General features: G+C 66.7%; 2 protein-coding genes across 4 annotated transcripts; one reads left to right on the forward strand and one right to left on the reverse strand.

The window, feature by feature from the left end:
- Positions 1-1,656: 1,656 nt before the first annotated feature.
- On the forward strand, positions 1,657-4,492 carry SPAG8 (sperm associated antigen 8). 3 transcript variants are annotated; one of them, XM_075019495.1, is made up of 7 exons: positions 1,657-1,737; positions 2,310-2,748; positions 3,526-3,700; positions 3,796-3,841; positions 3,959-4,073; positions 4,195-4,257; positions 4,344-4,492. In XM_075019495.1, exons 1-7 carry the CDS (start codon positions 1,691-1,693, stop codon positions 4,476-4,478), a joined length of 1,020 nt encoding a protein of 339 aa, XP_074875596.1. In that variant the 5' UTR covers positions 1,657-1,690; the 3' UTR covers positions 4,479-4,492. The 3 variants fall into 3 exon arrangements, with proteins under 3 accessions (XP_074875596.1, XP_074875597.1, XP_074875598.1); XM_075019497.1 differs by having other exon boundaries at positions 1,689-1,737; positions 2,430-2,748; XM_075019496.1 differs by lacking the exon at positions 4,195-4,257.
- A 616-nt stretch (positions 4,493-5,108) lies between these two features.
- NPR2 (natriuretic peptide receptor 2) lies at positions 5,109-16,690 on the reverse strand. The gene is made up of 22 exons (XM_075019494.1): positions 15,907-16,690; positions 10,869-11,068; positions 10,671-10,784; positions 10,259-10,394; positions 10,073-10,167; positions 9,858-9,990; positions 9,656-9,740; positions 9,422-9,542; positions 8,928-9,002; positions 8,687-8,764; positions 8,442-8,546; positions 8,102-8,173; positions 7,866-8,025; positions 7,629-7,784; positions 7,380-7,548; positions 7,133-7,279; positions 6,825-6,948; positions 6,627-6,695; positions 6,364-6,538; positions 6,175-6,273; positions 5,988-6,079; positions 5,109-5,819 (listed from the first exon to the last, which is right to left on the reverse strand). Exons 1-22 carry the CDS (start codon positions 16,673-16,675, stop codon positions 5,757-5,759), a joined length of 3,237 nt encoding a protein of 1,078 aa, XP_074875595.1. The 5' UTR covers positions 16,676-16,690; the 3' UTR covers positions 5,109-5,756.
- Between the last annotated feature and the right edge of the window lie 813 nt (positions 16,691-17,503).

Below are 17,503 nucleotides of genomic sequence, written 5' to 3' on the forward strand. Positions count from 1 at the left end.
CTGAGGCGGGGGGAGAGCAGGGGGGGCCAACGGCTGTTTTCATTCCTCAGCCAAAGACTATCACAAATGACGCAAATTCCCAAAAGATCTGGGCAGGGGGGCGGCGGGGGATGTGTCAGCTGGCGAGAGGCAGCCAGATGTGCTCCAGCAGCTCCAGCGCTGCTGCCCCACGGTAGTGCTGCCAGGGTGCAGCCCCACGGCGATGCCGCATATGCCACCCCAGAGTGTTTTGCCCCACGGTGAGTGCACACCCCCAGGCTGGCATCACCAGGGTCCCTGTCCCACACTGTATTGTGGTGCCTTTAGTGTCCCTTCGGTGTCCCTCTGGCACCCGTGCTGCCTGGCCAGGCTTTTGGCTGCCCTGGGGACAAGGCGACGTGTGTCTGGTGGGGAATCCGGGGATGCTCCTGGGAAGACCACCCTAGGGTGCAAGCTGGGGCAGGGTACCCAGGCTGCCACCCCCCAACACCCCAGCATGATCTGGGGTACGGGTGCACCTCAGGGGCCAGCCCTGTGCCCGGGTCTGAGCGTGGGGGGCACCACCGGCAGCACGCACCCCAGCACCCTCGCAGCGAGCACCCAGCCCTCAGGCCACCCAGATTACCCACCTCCATTGGCAGCAGGGCTGGTGCGGCCCCAGCATGGTGGGGAGGGCGGAGGGGGGGTTCCAGTTTGCCGAGCCTGAGCTCCGGCGCACGTCTCTCCCTCTTCACCGCAGCTGCGCAGCAGATGGGCTCGAAGGAGCCCCTGCTTGGCGCAAGGCCCAGCGCCCGGAGGGAGGAGCGGTACCCGCTGGGGGCCCCGGCCGGCCGAGGCCAAAGGGGCCAGGCACGTCTCCAGCCAGGAAAAACAGAGGCCCCAGCTCCGAGCACGCGGTGGCCCCAGCGGTGCGCACCGCAGAGGGCTGGAATAACAGCCCTCGCGCCGGAGCCCGCCACGCGCTATCAAAGGGCCCTTCTTCTGCCAGGCCTCCGTGGGGATGGGGGGCCGGGGAGGGCCCAGCGAGGGCTGGCGGTGAGAGGGGAGCTGGTCCACGCCTGCAGGGGACTGTCTGCGCCCAGCCAGGCGCCAGGACCGTCCCACCCCGTCACCCTGGGCCAGGCCTGGGTCCCTGGGGTGGGTGGGTACACCCGAGGGCCAGGCCCAAACGGCGGTGGGGGGGTGTCAATTGGGTGGTGTCGTGGGGAGCAGCGTGTTCCCAGGCCCCGCGGGGCCGAGCTGTCCTTGCCAGGGTGCGGTGCCCACCCGTGTCCCCCCTCCCTGAGAGCCTCTGGGGCCACCCCTGCCCCCAGGCCAGGCCCTGCGAGCCCTGGCTGGGCCCAGGGCTCCTCCTTGGTGGCAGACCCAAGGCAGGCCGGGGCCGGGGTACACGGACCCCCAGGGGTAGGGACAATTCCCGGTCCTGGAGCCGGCCCCCCAGCAGACCCGGCCATGCGCCTTCGCCCCTTCCTGCCCCCGCCACGCCCACTTACCCCGGCCACGCCCCTCTGCCCCTCGCCACGCCCCCTTGCCCTTCTCCACTCCAATCCTGCCCCCGAGTGGGTCCCGCCCCCCTCCTCCCTTCAGGCTCTCCGCCAATGGGAGGTGCGCGCTCACCCGGCGCCACCAATGAGCTTGCGGCCGCGGGCGGGGCGCGGCCGGTGTTTACCGTCTCCATGGAGACGGAGCGGTTTCACCCTGCGCAGGCGCCATGGAGCCCGGAGTGCGGCGGCGGGGGGCCGAGACCCCCGGAACGGGGTACCGGGACGGGGCGGGGCGTTAAGGGGTGTAGGGCCTTAGGGTGACCCCCGAGGGAGACATTTGGGGGGCACGGGGCCTGGGTGGGCTGGGGGCAGGGCCTAAGGAGCATTGAGGGGAGAGGGGCGGGCATTAGGAGATGGGGGGGGGTCGAGGGCATGGCGAGGGGGGTCACACGTGGGAAGGAGGTAGGGGGCAGAGCCCAGGCAGGGGGTGCTGTGGGGTGCAGAGTGCCGGGAGGGGGCACAGTGGGGTGGGGGGGCATGGGGGGGGGCAGACTCTGGGCTGGGGACAGTGCGGGGGATGTTGCTGGTGGGGGGCAAGAGGGGGGGATGTTATGGACGGGGGAGACCCTTCCAGAGCACGGACCCAGCATCAGGCACCGCTTCCACCCTGCAAAGGGAGAGGAGTCCCTTGTCTCCCACTCCAGGGTGGGGGTGACACTGTGGGGGACCCGGGGTCCCCAGCCTCAGGGCCCTGCCCACGCTGGTGGGGGATGGGGACATGGTGGTCGGACAGGGGGCAAAGGATGCACCCCACCGCCTTTCCTCAGGGACTGTCCCCACCTGCAGGGTGGCTCTGACGGGCCACGTGCCTCCCGTGTGCCCTGCGGAGAGGCCACCGTGCGTGGTTGGGCTCCAGCGTGATGTCCTTCTGCCTGAGGTGCCCACAGCAAAGCCCCCGTGCCACAGGGAGACACTGATGACCGTGACCGAGATGCCCCAGCAGATGTCAGCCACAGCCGAGGTGCCCCAGGAGATGGTGTCAGCCATGGCTGAGCTGTCCGCCGAGGCCCTGCCAGCAGTGCCCAGCGTGGTGCCAGCTGCTGAGGCTGGGAAGGATCCCTGTGGTGTCGAGCTGCCGCCCTGCCCCGGCAAGTGGGGGACTTGCCCCACCGAGGTGCCCCTCATTGCGGTACCAGTGCTGCCCACCTCCCTGCAGCCGCCAGCAGAGCAGCCCAGCCGGGAGGTGCCCCGGGGGAGCTGCCTGATCCACAACTGGCAGGAGGAGGTAACTCCCCACCACCGCCTGGGGGGCCAGCAGGGGAGATGTCCCTCAAAACCTGCCCCACCACGTCCCACATGCTGATCCCGTGAAGCCCCCTGCTCCTAGGCAGCCCCCTCTCTTTAAATAGCTGCCCTTGGCCAAGCCTGGGCTCCCTGGACGACCTTGAGCCCAGCGGGATGGAAAGGGGATGAAATTCAATAGCACAAAAGGCACTGGCAGGCATGTGGGGAGCGACAGGGGGGCTTTAGGAGGAGAGACGGGAGCTCGCTGCTGGGTTGGCGGGAGCTGATTGTCATAGCCCATAACAGGGACATGGGCCAAGCCATGCCACAGCCTGGGGACCCCACAGTTTGTTCAAGTGCCTTCAGAGTGCTTGGCCAGCTGTAGGGGCACCCTGGGCACCTGGGGGGTGGGGGTGGCTGTAAGAGGCTGGCTGACCCCCGGCAGGCAGGAGCGGTCAGCCCTGCCTAAGTCGCAGGTGTCCCCACTCCAGCTTTCCTGGGGAGCTGGCTGGAAGGACCGTTCCCCCTTTTTGCAGCTCATGCCTCTGGGGCTGCTCCCAGGGCTTGTGTCGGGCACCGGCCTGTGTGGCATGACCTTAGGTCTGAGGCAGTGCCCCCAACTTATGGATGCTCAGCAGGAGGGGGTGACTTACCCCCACCTCCCAACATTGCCCAGAGCTCCATGGGACTATCAAAAGCCTAAAAGCTGGAAGCGGACACGTGGCACTGCAGGGTGGGCTCCTGCCCCCTTCCCGCAGCACCTGCTCTCCATCCCCAGAGAGCCACGAACCACCTGGACACCATGCCAGGGCAGGAGCCGGGCAGCGAGGGCTTCACCTACCGGCACGGCCACCACGGGCTGCTGGTCCACCAGCTCGTCTCCCGGCCCACTGACAGCACCACCACAAAGGACACCTACCGCCCACCTCACAGGGCCCTGCTGCTGGGGCGAGGTGAGGCTGAGGGCCCCCCCCCCACCCGAGTGTGCCCCGCAAAAAGGCAGTGAAGGGATCTTAGCTGCGGAGCTGATGGCACCTTCCCCCCACAGGGCAGCGGGAGGCCATGCTGGAGTCCATGCTCTACCAGAAATACAGGCAAGCCTGCACCCCCGCTTGCCACCCACCCCTGGAGCCATGCCCTGGAGAAGGGAATCTGCCCAGGGCAAGGGGACACCCCAAAGCTGAGGGGTGTGGGGTCTGCTCTGCCGGTAGGAAAGAGATGCTGGAGGAGATCCGTCCCCGGCAGATGCCCATGGAGTCGGTCTCCACCACGCACCGGGATTACCGCGTCGGGGACTGCCAGTTCACACCACTGCCTGCCACCCAGGTACAGGCAGGGGTGAGCCCCCACTCAGCTCACTGCAGTCCCTAGGGAGCCCGCAAGGCTCCTGTGTGTCCCCCAGGCATGCTGTTCCCCCTGCCCACTGTCACATCGCTTCCACCTGCAGCCCCACAACTACTGCACGGAGCAGCCCTGCAGCTTCTGGCTGGAGCAAGCCCGCAGCCTGCCTGTAAGCCCCCCAGCACCCTGCCCTGCCAGCACCTGGGGCGACTCAGTGGCTTCTGACAGGCACCTCTTTGCTTCCCTCCCTTCCAGGGTGTCACCAGCATCTGCAGCGGGGACAGTCCCTTTCGGAGGAACGCAGCCTTCTCCACTCCCATCACCGAGTACCTAGAGCCGCCCCTGCCCTGTGCACCCCTCACCAGCTGGCTCCAGCCCCGCAAGAAATAAAAAGCACGGGGGCACAGGTGATCCCAGTGTCATTGCCACCCCAGGGTTGTCCTCAGGCTGGGCACTGGGCAGGGGAGCACCACGTCCCTGGCATCCCCTTCCCAGCAGGGCCATGCAGCACAGGCGTGGAGACCAGCCTCCAGCCCCTTCTGCAAGTCACTGTTGCCCCAGAACACGTTATGGCCCCGGGACTCCCTCCCTGGGCACGGAGGGAGACCCCCTGGCACAGCCCCGTCCCCCAGGACCGTACCCTCTCCCGGCGCCCCACGGCGGGCGACACGCAGCCCCCGTTCCCGTCCCCAAGCACAGGTGGGTTCCAGTAAGAGGCGGCGGCAGTGCAGCCAGAGCATGAGCTCAGAGGAACGCACTGCAGCCCTCACGCCAAAGCAAACTCCGCCGCTGCGGCCCTGCCTTCCCAGCGCCGTCCCGAACCCTCGCCAGCCGCCGCCAAAGCCGCCCTGCACCGGCTGGCTCCCCGTGCCTGGACCCCCAGCCCACGCCGCAGCCGGACCCCCGGGGTACGATCCTCTGACATGGTCAGGCATCCCCAGCCCAGGCTGAGCTCCATATTGGGGTCCCCCCCCTCGGGCCCCCACCCTGCTTGGCACTCTAGGGCAGAGCAAAGCAGAGGTCAGGGGACAAAGGGATTTGGGGAAGTTTGTATTTCAACAAAATAGTTTGCAGCGATTCCTATATTTACACCTGGGGGGGGGTGGTATTTACATGACCTGGCAGGGCTATATACAGGGGAGGGGGAGACTGGGGAGGGTGGGAGGCGTGGCATTGAAGCCTGCCCTGACCAAGGGGTCAGTCCTGGCAAGAGCCCCCATTTCCCACCCCCCGGGGACGGGGTGACACGGGCACAATTTCTGCCAGGGGCCGGGTACTGAAAAGAGACGGCAAAGTGCCCTGCGGGGCAGCCAGGCCCCGGGAGCGGCTCAGAGCCAGCTGAGCCGTGGGGGAGAGGGCAGGGGCGGCAGGACCCCAGAGGGTGGGGAGGGATAGGGGGTCTCCCCCGGTCTGGATCGGGGACGGTTCCCCCCCTCCAGCAGAGGCTGTGGGGGGAGGTGGGCTTTGCTGGTGCCGATGGAGGGGGGGCAGGCGGTGCCGTGGCTGCTAGCCCCCCCCTGTGCCCGAGCCCTGCTGAAGCAGAGGGGCTGCGGTGGTGGTGGTGGTGAGCTGTGGTGATGGGGGGGTGCCGGTGCATCCCGAGGGGGCCAAGCGCTGGGAAGCATGGTGGCCCCATCGGGGTTGGGGGCTCTGCCACTGCCCCCAGGCTCAGATGACTTTGGGGTCTTTCCTCTCGCCCAGCAGCCAGTACGTCCGCATCTTCCCCTTGCCCTGGGGGGCGGAGGGGGGCAGTGAGACCCTCCCTGTCCCCAGCACCGCTCCTTGGGTGCTGTCCCCAGCACCAAGGGGGACAAGGGACCCCAGCCCCAACTCACCCACCTATCGCATGCCCCCGCGGCAGAAAGGGCTGGCACCCCACCGAGGCCCCCGCACCCTCACCTTCATCTCCACGTCCCCGCGCAGCTCCAGCTCAAAGCAGCCAAACTCATCCAGGACTTCCTTGGTGGTGGACGAGACGTGGATCTTCAGGGCTGGGTGGCACAGAGGGGCAAAAGGGACATGTCTGGGTCCGGGATTGTGGCACGACCCGTGGCACTCGACCCCGGCTGCCAGCCCCATGGCTCACCCTGGCCGTTAGACTCCATGCGGGATGCGGTGTTCACCGTGTCCCCGAAGAGGCAGTACCGTGGCATCTTCAGACCCACAACTCCGGCGCACACAGGACCTGTGGGCACAGAGATGCCCGGGGCTGCTGCAGGACGGGCAGGTGGGCGAGCATCCCCCAGCCGCAGCACCAGCCGGCACGGGGGCTCACCAGTGTGTATGCCGATGCGCAGGCGGAGCTGGTCGTTGGGCCGGTGCCGGATCCTGAAGGTTTTGACTGCCTCAAGCAGGGCCAGGGCCATGCGGACAATCTCGCGGGCGTGCAGCTTCCCGTTGCGCACCGGCAGCCCCGACACCACCATGTAGGCATCCCCAATGGTCTCCACCTGTGGGGTCAAGGAGAGTGGGTACACCCCGGGCTCCCTACTGCCTGCCTCACTTCAGGGGTCTGCACTTGCTCACCCTCCCCCTCACCTTGTACACGTCAAAGTTGTCGATGATGGCATCGAAGCAAGTGTAGAGATCGTTCAGCAGCGTCACGACCTGGATGGAGGAAGGGTGCGTGTGACGCTGGGAGCAGACATGTCTCCCCAGCCCCACAGATGGCACCGCCAGGGTGTAAGCCCCTCCGCCAGCCCTGCAGGGGGGCTGTCCCCCAAGCCCTGCTCTCACCTGCATGGGGGTGCTCTCTGCCGAGAGGGCAGTGAAGCCCACGATGTCGCTGAAGTAGATGGTGACGCTGTCAAAAGCCTCGGCCCGCACCGTCTCCCCGCGCTTCAGCTGCTCCGCTACGGAGCTGGTGAGGACAGGCGGGGGATGGTGGTGGGCTCCCACCCAAAACCCCCTGTTCCCCCCTGCATCCCTTGCCCTACACCAGCATGGAGAGCCAGCAAGGGACCCCATGCTTGCATGGCAGTGGGTGCACGCTGACCCCATGCCAACCCCCAGACCCACACGCTCCCGTCTCTGCCCCCTCTCACTGAGGCAGAATCTGGTAGAGGAGGTTCTCCGCCTTGCGCTTCTCCTCCAGGTAGGCCTGCGTCCGCTCCTCCACCAGCTTCTCCAGGTTGTTGGCATACTGCTCCATGCGCGACAGCAGGTTGTCCAGGATGCTGGTGCTGCCCTCCCTGCCGGGGTGCAGGCAGCTGTCCCCGCGGGAACAGGTACCCCCCAACCACTGTCCCCACTCCCACCCAGGGCCACCTTCCCCGCTTGCCAGCCACCCACTTGTTGAATCTACGGATGAAGATCTTGATCTGGCTGAAGTCGGGGCGCTCGGCTGGCTCCTGCGCCCAGCAGCGCTCCATCAGCACTGCCAGCTCCTCACTGTGCACCCCGATGTCGATGGAGGGGCGGAAGAAGGGCTTCTGGCTGTTACGCACCTTCTGCACAATCTCTGCCGGGGGGTGGCTGCCGGTGAGTACCGGACCTCCCCAGTGGGGATGGGACCACCCCACACTTGCCCCTCACGCTCACCTTTGGGGCTCAGGTCCATGCCCTCGATGTAGAAGGGGCCATTGCGCAGGGCGACCTCCTGCACGATGATGCCGAAGCTGTAAACATCGGCTTTCTGCATGCCTGGGGTGGGCAGGCGCCCCTTCTGCAGCAGCTCCGGGGCTGTCCACAGCTTCTCTGGTGGGACACAGCCATGGGGTAGTGAGGCAGGGCCACCCTGTCCCTCTGGTCCCCTGGTCCCTGGCAGTGGGCACTCACTGGCATAGAGGGCATGCGTGTCCTCGCCGTCACAGGGCGAGCGGAAGCTGGCCAGCCCGTAGTCTGTGATCTTCAGCACGAAGCGGCTGTCCACCACGCAGTTGGATGACTTGAGGCTGCCGTGGTGGCCGATGATGCTGTTGTGCAGAAAGGCCATTCCCTGGGACAGACGGATGCAGTGAAGCCGGCATCCCTCAGGCACCTCCCCCAGCCCTTCATGCCCCTCGCTTGGGTACCTTGACAATGTCGTTGATGAGGGAGTAGCGAAACATCCAGTCCAGGTTGATGCTCTCGTTCTCCAGGACATCCTGGGACAGCACATTGAGTGGACCCCACCAAGCACCCCGGGGATGGTGGCACCAGCACCAGCCTCATCAAGCACCCAGCTGCGGGGGGGCTCTGCAGCTCCTACCCCCTCCCCTCCCCTGGCCTCTGACGCCTGTTTGGGCAGCTCTGCTGTGAGTCCTGTGGGGCTTGGGTGGCCACCAGCATCTACAGCCCTGTCCTCAACACCCAGCCCAGCCAGGTCACCAGGAGTGTGTGTGTGTCACCCACGGTGCCCCCAAGCCCCCCTACCTGCAGGCTGCCCCGCGGGCAGTACTCAGTGACAATGCAAATGTTGGGGGGGTCAATGCATGCCCCAATGAAGCGGGTCAGGTGGTTGAACTGGATGTCCCGCATCTGGAGATGGAAGCAGAGCCGAGATGGGCTTGAGGTTGGAGGGGACAGGCTGCTGCTCCCACCAGCCCCCCTCCCACTGCTAGAACCAGCCTCTGTACCCCCAAGCAGGGTGCCCACCCCAGCCCAGACCCCAAACCTACATGTTTCAGCTCAAAGAGCACCTGCCGCGTCAGCTCGATGCGCTTCTTGTTGATGTGCTTGATGGCCACCACGTTGCCCTGGGGTGCCAGCGAGGGGAAGAGGTCAGTGCCCACTGGGCAGATTTGGGGAGAAGACAAGGTGCCAGCACCCCACAGGGTGGGGGTGCAGCCACGGGGGAGCACTACAACAGGGCTGGGGACTTTCAGGGGGAGGGCTCAGCTCCCCACCTGCCGCACTGACCTTGAAGTGACCGGTGTTGGCGAAGATCTGGTACTTGCCATGGGTGGTCATCAGGGAGCCGTAGCTGGAGCCACGCTGCAGGGAAGGAGGGGGTTAGGGATGGGGACCCTGGGGCAGGGGGTGACAGGCACCGGTGGAGCAGGGCCGGGACACCCAGGGGTGTGCAGGGAATGGTGCAGGACAAGCTCTGCAAGATCAGGACAAGCTCTGCAAGATCACGACAAGTTCTGCACACTCTGTAGGGAGGGTGAAGACTATAAGATGAGGTATGGTGTGCTGCAGGGGATGTAGGGGATGAATCAAGAGTGTGTCTGCAGGGGATGGAGGGTCATGCAGGGGATGGATGTAGCGTGGCTCTATAGAGGATGGAGAGCTATGTAGGGGATGGAGGGCCATGTAGGGGATCAACAAGGGAGGAGTGTCATGCAGGGAGGGAGGGCAGCACAGGGGCAGGGGCAGGAGGAGGGTGGTGCCCCAGGGCTGGCAGCTCTCACCAGGGACAGCGTGAGCCGGCTGCCCGCTGCCTTGTGATACCGCTCAGGGCTCCCAAACTGCAGCTCGTCCCAACGGATCCTCCAGAGCATGCTGGCAAGCTCCTTCTCCAGCATCAGCTTCCTGGGCGGCACAGGGGGGGTCAGGCCACCATACGCCCCTGCTCTGCCTGCCCCAATGCCACAGACTGAGGGGTGCCTGGTGCCCAGGCAGAGGCTCCCCCAGCCCCAACTGACCTGAAGATGAGGAAGCTGGAGATGCCAAACATGACGAAGGTGAGGCCGGTGCCCAAAGCCACGATGGCCAGCATGGAGAGGGGGGCTGCAGGCAGGAGGAGGGGATGTCAGCGTGGACCAGCTGGCCACAGGTTCCAGGCTGCCATGCACCCGCAGCGAAGGGTGCTGGGGACGGAGGGACATGGGGAGCCAGTACACCCACTTTTGTCGCAGGAAGGGTCATCCACGTCGAAGACACAGGGTGGGTTGTCCAAGGGGGGGGCCCCCTTCACCCAGGGGATGGGTCGTCCCAGCCAGTGGATCTGCTTCTCCACGCCTGAGTAGTGTCCCACCACCTACAGCAGAGAGAGCTGAGGCCCCCCCAGCATCCCGTCCCCCAGTCCCAGGTACCAGCAGGATCCCGCTGCCAGCCCCCACCTCGTACTGCCCGCTCTCGGGGTCACCCATGGCCCATAGGTTGAAGTCGGTGTCCCGGTCATTGTTGCTGTCCATGCTCACCAGCCCCGTCACCCCTGTGGGAGAAGCAAGACCAAGGTGGGACAGGGACCAGGTTCCACTGCCCTTGTGGCACCCGCAGCCCAGCTGTCCCTGTCCCGCCATTACCCTGGAACTTGCGGTCACGCATCTTCTCGATGATGCGGGTGGCGTTTTTCTTGGAGCCGCCCTCCTGCAGGGTCTCGTTCAGCACCATGGCGTACAGCAGCATCCCATCATAGAAACACCCCGCCACCAGGTTCATCTGCCACGGGGGACCTTAGCACATCCGCGGCCACGTGCGCAGGAGCACCCCGGCCCCAGGACCCCCACACCGGGGCCACCCACCCACCCACCCACTGCCCCATAACCCCACACCGGAGCCAACACGCACCCTGTGGGCACGGCAGTACCCATGACTGTTCCCACCAGGGATGGCCCCTCTGGCATTGCCTGTGGCCATGTCCCACCCTCTGCATCCTGGTGAAGTGCCACAGCCCCACGTGGAGGGTCCCCACCGCCCCATCACAGACTCACTCACCAAGGAGTAGTTGAGCTGCACCCCGAATTTCTGCTTAGCTCGCAGGATAAGCTGGGTTTGGAAGTGCTGGTACTCGGGGTTTTGGGGCTCATAGTAGGTGATCACCAGCACCATCTGCAACAGAGCACAGCACCCCAGTTCACACACCAGGGCCAGTCTGGGGAGGTCCCCGTCCCCAGGCAGGTGGGCACAGCTCACCTGGAAAGCTTTGCGCAGCCCCGAGTCCTGCCCCAGGCTCTGCTGCCAGGGCTTGAAGGGGTCGCGGGAAGAGTCACCCCGCAGGCTCTCCCCAAAGACATCCAGGTAGAAGAAGACATAGTCGCCATTGGTGAGGTTCTCCCGCTGCGCCAGCTGCATGATCTGCCGCAGCATCTCCGGCGGTCCACAGAGATACACCACTGCCAGCGAGACGTGGGGCGTCAGGGGGGCGATGCCACCCCACCCTACCCCGGGACACCCCAACCAGGTGTGGGATGGGATGCTTTCCCTTGGGCGATGGAGCAGAGCAACCCCAGGGGCACGCTTGGTGGCTGTGGGGAGGATGGAGCAGGCAGACGGGGCAGTGCTTGGCTCACCGCCTCCTGATGCCACGTGCCCTGTGGCCACAGAGCCCACTCAGCCCCACCACTCCCACTGGCCCTGACCCACCCTTGCCCCACCAGCCACCTTGGGCTGAAGGGGGAAAGGAGAACAGGGGAACCCTTGCTCCAAAATATGAGGCAGACACCCCACGCACAGACCCCACACACCCTGCTCCAGCAAAAGCCACCCCCGGCATCAGGTCCCCAGCGGCTCCCCAGGGAGGGGACGGGGGGGGACGGGAGAGGCGTTGGAGCCGTGCGCCAGAGGCCCCTGGGGAACCCTGGCTGGGGAACGGGACAAACCCATGTTTGGGTTCGCGGCCGGCCGGCCGTGCGGCAGGAATGCGCAGGTTCCCGGATTCCAGCACCTTCGGCGGCCGCCTGCGCTAATTGGAAACAGAGCATCTCGCTAGTGCAACCCACGCAGCAAGGGGGTGTCCGGGCCCCGGCCAGCCGCCCCGCGTGCCCCCCACCCGCTGCTGGGGGCTCCGCCAGACCCGACGGGATGCCCACCCGGGTGCTAAGCGGGGGGCGGCGTGGGGCTGGCACAGGGCACCACGGGCCGTGGGGACGGGCACCTGAGAGTGTCCGAAACCCCCCCAGGCAGGGGCCCTCCTTGCCCTTTCTGAGGATCCTGCCACTGCCTCCTCCCTCCCCCCGGAAAACCAGGGCCCCCGCTCCAGCCAGCCTGGCTGGGAACCCGGGATTGAGCAATGGAGGAGGAGGAGGCGGCGGGGGGTGCTGGAGGAATGTCACGCTCGGGCGCCGGCCCCGGCGCGCAGCCCTTCTGCATGGGGCCCGGGGCCCCGGCCGGATCCGGAGTGCAGGGGGGGCTGGGGACAGCGAGGAAGCCCCTCGCCCTGGGGTAAGGTCCCTGCTGCTGGAGGGCACCCGGCCACGCAGGCAGCAGGGCTGACAGGTTCACCCACGGGGGCAGCGAGGCAGCCCACGGGTGGGAGAAGAAACCGAGCATGGGCATGGGAAACCCACAGCGAGGTGTGGAGCGGCTCCTGGGCACAGGGGAGAGGGAAATCACAGCAGCTTGGGCTGTGCGTGAGCAAAAGCCCGTTTCAGGGTCTGAAATGGTTTCCCTCTGAGTGCTGCAATACCTCAAATAAACACTCCTGACTTGCCCTACTTCTCTAGTCCCGCACCCAGAAATGTGCCGTCCTCACATTTCTTGGCCAGGACAGGCAGCTCAGCATCTCCGCAGCATGCGGAGGCTAAGGGTCCCCCCATGGGGACACAGCATGGGTCCCTCCCCACGCCATCGCAGAAAAAGGCAGCCGGTGGCACCACACGGGCTGGGGGGCCACGACAGCTGGTGGCAGATGGTGGGACACCCCGGGCAGCCAGCCTCCACGGCAGCGTTGGCAAAAGCCCGCCTGGTCAAAGGCTACCGAGCAAGGGGATCGATGGCGCCTGGACGGCTCCCCAGGGACAGGTTGCAGGAGCCACACAGAAGGGAAGGGTCAACGCTCGGGGTTCTCCATGACACTAGCAGCTGCCTCCAGCTGGCAGCCTTCTGCCTGGCCAGCAGCACCCCTGCCTGCACACACCCCCCCCCCCCCCCAGGGGACAGTGAATGGCCAAAGGCAGCCCCGGCGTCACTGAGGACAAGGGGAACAGGGTCCCGGGAGGCTAGGGGTGCATGCTGCCCCCAGGCATTTATTTAGGGGGTGCCCATGATGGAGGAGGCGGAGTGCATGGCTCCCGGGGACAGGCAGGACCCTGAGCGTGCAGACAGGGTGGCAGGACACTGCCTGACCCCTGCGTGATGGAAGATAAACCTGAAGCGAGGGCCAATCCCAGTTTTGGGCAGCAAATCCCTGCAAATCCCAGTTTTGAGCAGCCACACCAGCACAGGGCACTACAGAGACCCTCACCCTGGCCAGGCGGCCATCCCATGCCTGGGGGGATTGTGGGGGGTAATGACCAAATGCACTCCCATCCAAGCAGCAGCACCCAGCCGTCTCCCCAGGCAGGGGACCTGGGCTTTGCAGGCAGATGCTCCGGTAATTCCCTCAACCACAGCTCTAATTATATCAGCGCTTTTGCAAGTGGCAGGAGAGACGTGGGCCCCTGCACGTCGCCCAGGCACTGGTGAAGGGGCAATGGGAAATGCGAGGTGGCCATAGACGGGACTGGATGATGCACTCACATCCTCCCCATTCCCACTCTTTAAACAAGCCATGAATGTCAGGGGTCGGCAGCACTGGGGGCACGTGGTGGGGCAGGGAAGCGGCTTTCCCCAGGAAAGGTTTACCACACTCCTGCCCACCAGCTGGGAGAAGGAAGGTGACACGAAGGGGGACGACATGTGGCATCATTGCAAGGCATGGACATGGATGTGGCTGCAACCGAAGCTCCTGCTTCCCTCTCCACGCCAAGCCATGCAGGGGTGGGCATTCCGAGACAGCCTTGCAGGGTCCCCACTCCCTGTCTCACACCCCCCGGTTAGGAAAGCACCTAACATCGGCATCGCAGCCCTGAGCACCCATCCCCGTAGGGCCAAGCACTCAGCCCCACACCCAGCCCCCATCTCTGGGCTGTGACCAGAGGGGCCCAGACTCCCCTGCATCCTGGCTCAGAGGGCCACCAGGTCTCTGCCCACGCCTGACCTCCTCCCCCAGCAGCCATGCATCAGGAGGGATTGATTCCCATCGGGGTGATTTACGGCACCAAGCCGGAAACATTGACAGGAATAGCTGATTTTAGCCTTTTTCCCTGCACAGACCTTTGCCCCCGCCCCACGCGAAGCTCCACACCCCATGGCTGGTGATGGCACACGCAGGGAGCTTCCATCCCAGCTCCTCGGCCAAGCAAACAAGATGGGCAGCCACAAGCTGCTCAGCTCCCACAGCCCTCCATGGGATGCCCAGCCCCATGGACCCAGCCCCATCGGCCTCAGTCCCTGGGGAACTTGGTCCAGCACCCCAAAGGACCCCAGCCACACGCCCCCAGCCTGGTCCCACGCAGCCTTGGCCACATCTCCTGCTGGCCCATCTGGCTCCACTCGTCCCAGCTCGATGTCCTTCTTAATGACACAGCATCTCAGGATCCATTAAGAAGCATCACAGCGCGGCTGGCTCCGGGATCGATACACCCCGCTCATCAATAATGAAAGAGCATCAGGCTGCCCTTGCTCTCCAGCTGCCTCCGTAAGCCCCTCCATTTCCTCCCGCTCCAGATATAGCCGCTCTCCTGGGGTGCTCACAAGGCACCAAATTGATTTATCCCTCCATCAGCAGGGTGGGGCCATCCCCAGCCCCGTCCCTGGGGCGCAGCGGGGACAGGCACAGCCTGGGGCACTCAGCTGCCAGTCTGGGGGGCTCTGCCCCAGCATGGCACTGCCGCCTCAGCCTGTCGGCACCAGGCTGCTCTGGGCATGTAACCACAGCCGGCGCTGCCCTTCAGATGGCCACGTCCACACCATCACCTTCAGCCTCCGAGGAGGTGGCTGGTTCCAGCCTGCCCCCGGGGACACCCTGATCCTGTTAACGCAGAGGTTAGGGTGGCCCCAATGCCCCACACACCATGCGTCCCGCCAAGGGGAGGGTCTGCCCTGGCTCTCCCCCAGCACAGGGTGACTTGGCTGGGGGGCAGGGAGGGGGACCCCGTGGCCCCCCACCCTGCCATAGACCCACCCACTGGCACTGGGGTGGCCCAGGGTTCTCATCTCCTGCCTTGTCCCCTGCGCACCCACCTCCCCATGCAGGTCCCGCTGCTCCCCCCAAACCCACCGTGACAAAATGTGCTCACCCCTCACTGCGCCCGACAGACAACTCGCTTTGCCCACCCCTCCCCACGCCCCACACGGGTCCCACCGTGCCCTCAGCCCATCCTCTTGCCCCACACGGGTCCCACTGCGCTCCAAGCCCCTCCCTGTGCCCCACATGGGTCCCGCTGTGCCCCTGGCCCCTTGCCATGCCCCACATGGGTCTCACTCTGCCAACCCGCTGCTGCACCCCACATGGGTCCCACCGTGTCCTTGGCCCTCTGCTGTGCCCCACATGGGTCCCGTTGTGTCCTCAGCCCCTCACCACACCCCACACAGGTCCCGCTGTGTCCTCAGACCCTCACGGTGCTCCACAAAGGTGCCACTGTCTCCTGGGTCTGTTGCTGCACCCCACACGAATCCCACTGTGTCCCCGTCCCCTTGCTGTGCCCTACACGGATCTCGCTGCCCTCTCAGCCCCTTGCTGTGCCCTCCGTGGATCTCAGCGGCCCCCTGTCCCCTTGCTGTGCCGCAGATGGGTCTCACTGCCCCCCTGACGCCTTGCTGTGCCCTCCGTGTGCTCCACAGCACCCCCGTCCCCTCGCTGCGCCCCAGACAGGTCCCACCACACCCCCAAGCCCCTTGCTACACCCTCTGTGCGCCACACCGCACCCCCGTCCCCCCACCTGTGCCCCAGACGGGTCCCACCGCAGCCCTGCCCCCTCACTGTGCCCCACACGGATCCCACGGCTTCCTCAGCCCCTCGCTGCGCCCCACGGAGGATTTTATCCCCTCCCCTCCCCTCGCCCTGCGCGATTCCCCCCCCCGCGGGGAGCCCCCTCCGCTCTCCGCCCCCCCACCCCTCCTCCCCGGGGCCGCTCAGCCTTGTCCCCCGCGGGGTCCCCCCCCACCCCCCACGCCGCGCCGCCCCACGCACCGCGCCCGTTGGCCTTGATGAAGTGCACGGCGGTGTCGGGGCCGCCCTCGTCGGGGGAGTAGATGTGGTGCCGGACGGTGAGGTTGCTGCCGTCCTGCAGCTCCTGGTAGACACCCTCGACGGTGAAGTAGTAGGGTCGGTCGTCGGTCTTGCGGTCCACGTAGAGGAGGACGGCGCGGGCGCTCCAGTTGAAGTGGGCGTGGAGGTGGGAGACGAAGGCACCCAGTTTGGGGGCCGAGGGCCCGGTACGCACCGTCGTGCTGTAATGCTCCCGTTTGCGGCTGAAACCGGCCGCCACCGCCCCGCCGGTGATGAGCGGCAGCCGCCAGTGCGAGGCGAAGCGCCCCACGGAAGCGGCGGGGTAGACGCATCCCGGCCCGAAGAGGACGTCGGGGTCGTGGTAGAGCTTCAGGTCCACGGCGTTGAGCGGTGCCACGTACTCGGAGCAAGCGCCCTCCAGCTCCGAGCTCATAAACTCGACGCGCACCGAGAAGGGCCGCGGCAAGAGCGGCGGTTCCCCCCGCTCCAGCGCTTCCAGCGCCAGGCTCAGCGCCGGCCCCACGCGCGGCCAAGCCCACGCGTAGCTCACGTTACGCTCCGGCAGTACCACCGCCACCGTCAAGTTAGCCACCGTCCCGTCGGGGGTCGCCGCCGCCGCCCGCCGCCTCCCCCCGCCTTCTCCTCCTCCTCCTCCTCCTCCTCCTCCTCCCGCCACCGCCGCCGGTACCGGCAGCAGCAGCAGCAGCAGCAGCGGCAGCCGCGGAGCCATGGGCCGCGCTGGCTCCTCCGCCCCGGCCGCCGCCCGCGGCTCCTGCGCCCCGCCGCGCCCCCCCCCCTCGCCCGCCCCGCCGCCTGCGCCCTCCCCCGGGCGGCACCGCCCCGGGCCGGCCAGCGCCCTCTGCCGCCGCTCCCCGCCCGGCCGGACGGCACGGGGATGGGCGGCACGGCGGCGGGGCCGGGGTGGGGGCTGCAGTGGGACGGGGAGGGGGGAGTTGGGGAGGGGTGGCCTGGGGGAGGCACGGTGGGAGCGGGCGGGGGTGGTCGCCTTCTGGGTGTCCCCCGGCGGAGGGGCTGGGGAGGGGCTCTGGGGTCCCCAGTGCGGGGGCCTCGGTTGGGAGGGGTTGAGGAGGGGGGTGCCTGGGTTGTAGGGGGTTCAGGAGGCGGGTTGGGGAGGGGGCATCCGCGTTCGGGGTGTCCGCAGTGGGGGAGGGATCGAGGAAGGGGTACGCCGGTTCCGGGGAGGTCCAGGGAGGAGGGGTTGGGAGGGGGCATCGGGGTTCTAAGGGGGGGCAATGGCCGGGGATTGGGGAGCGGATTGCCCCTTTCTGGGGGTCCCCACCAGCTGGGGATTGGGGAGGGGATGTCCCATTCTGGGGGCCCCCACCAGCTGGGGATTGGGGAGGGGATGTCCCATTCTGGGGGCCCCCACCAGCTGGGGATTGGGGAGGGGATGTCCCATTCTGGGGGCCCCCACCAGCTGGGGATTGGGGAGGGGATGTCCCATTCTGGGGGCCCCCACCAACTGGGGGTTGGGGAAGGCCCTTGGCAATGGGGTGCAGGGGGTGTGTGTGAAGGGGCCTCGGCAAAGAGGTGCCCT

The sequence above is a fragment of the Buteo buteo genome, chromosome Z, assembly GCF_964188355.1.
Source record: "Buteo buteo chromosome Z, bButBut1.hap1.1, whole genome shotgun sequence".
In the NCBI taxonomy this organism is placed as follows: Eukaryota; Metazoa; Chordata; class Aves; order Accipitriformes; family Accipitridae; genus Buteo; species Buteo buteo.

Coding starts and splice junctions, on each gene's coding strand:
- SPAG8 (XM_075019495.1), top strand. CDS start 1,691: ATGGAGCCCGGAGTGCGGCGGCGGGGGGCCGAGACCCCCGGAACGGG. Junction 2,749..3,525: donor TCCACAACTGGCAGGAGGAG/GTAACTCCCCAC, acceptor CTCCATCCCCAG/AGAGCCACGAACCACCTGGA. Junction 4,258..4,343: donor AGCAAGCCCGCAGCCTGCCT/GTAAGCCCCCCA, acceptor CCTCCCTTCCAG/GGTGTCACCAGCATCTGCAG.
- NPR2 (XM_075019494.1), bottom strand. CDS start 16,675: ATGGCTCCGCGGCTGCCGCTGCTGCTGCTGCTGCTGCTGCCGGTACCG. Junction 6,080..6,174: donor CATGGAGTCTAACGGCCAGG/GTGAGCCATGGG, acceptor TGTGCCACCCAG/CCCTGAAGATCCACGTCTCG. Junction 5,820..5,987: donor GCGGGGACGTGGAGATGAAG/GTGAGGGTGCGG, acceptor TCCGCCCCCCAG/GGCAAGGGGAAGATGCGGAC.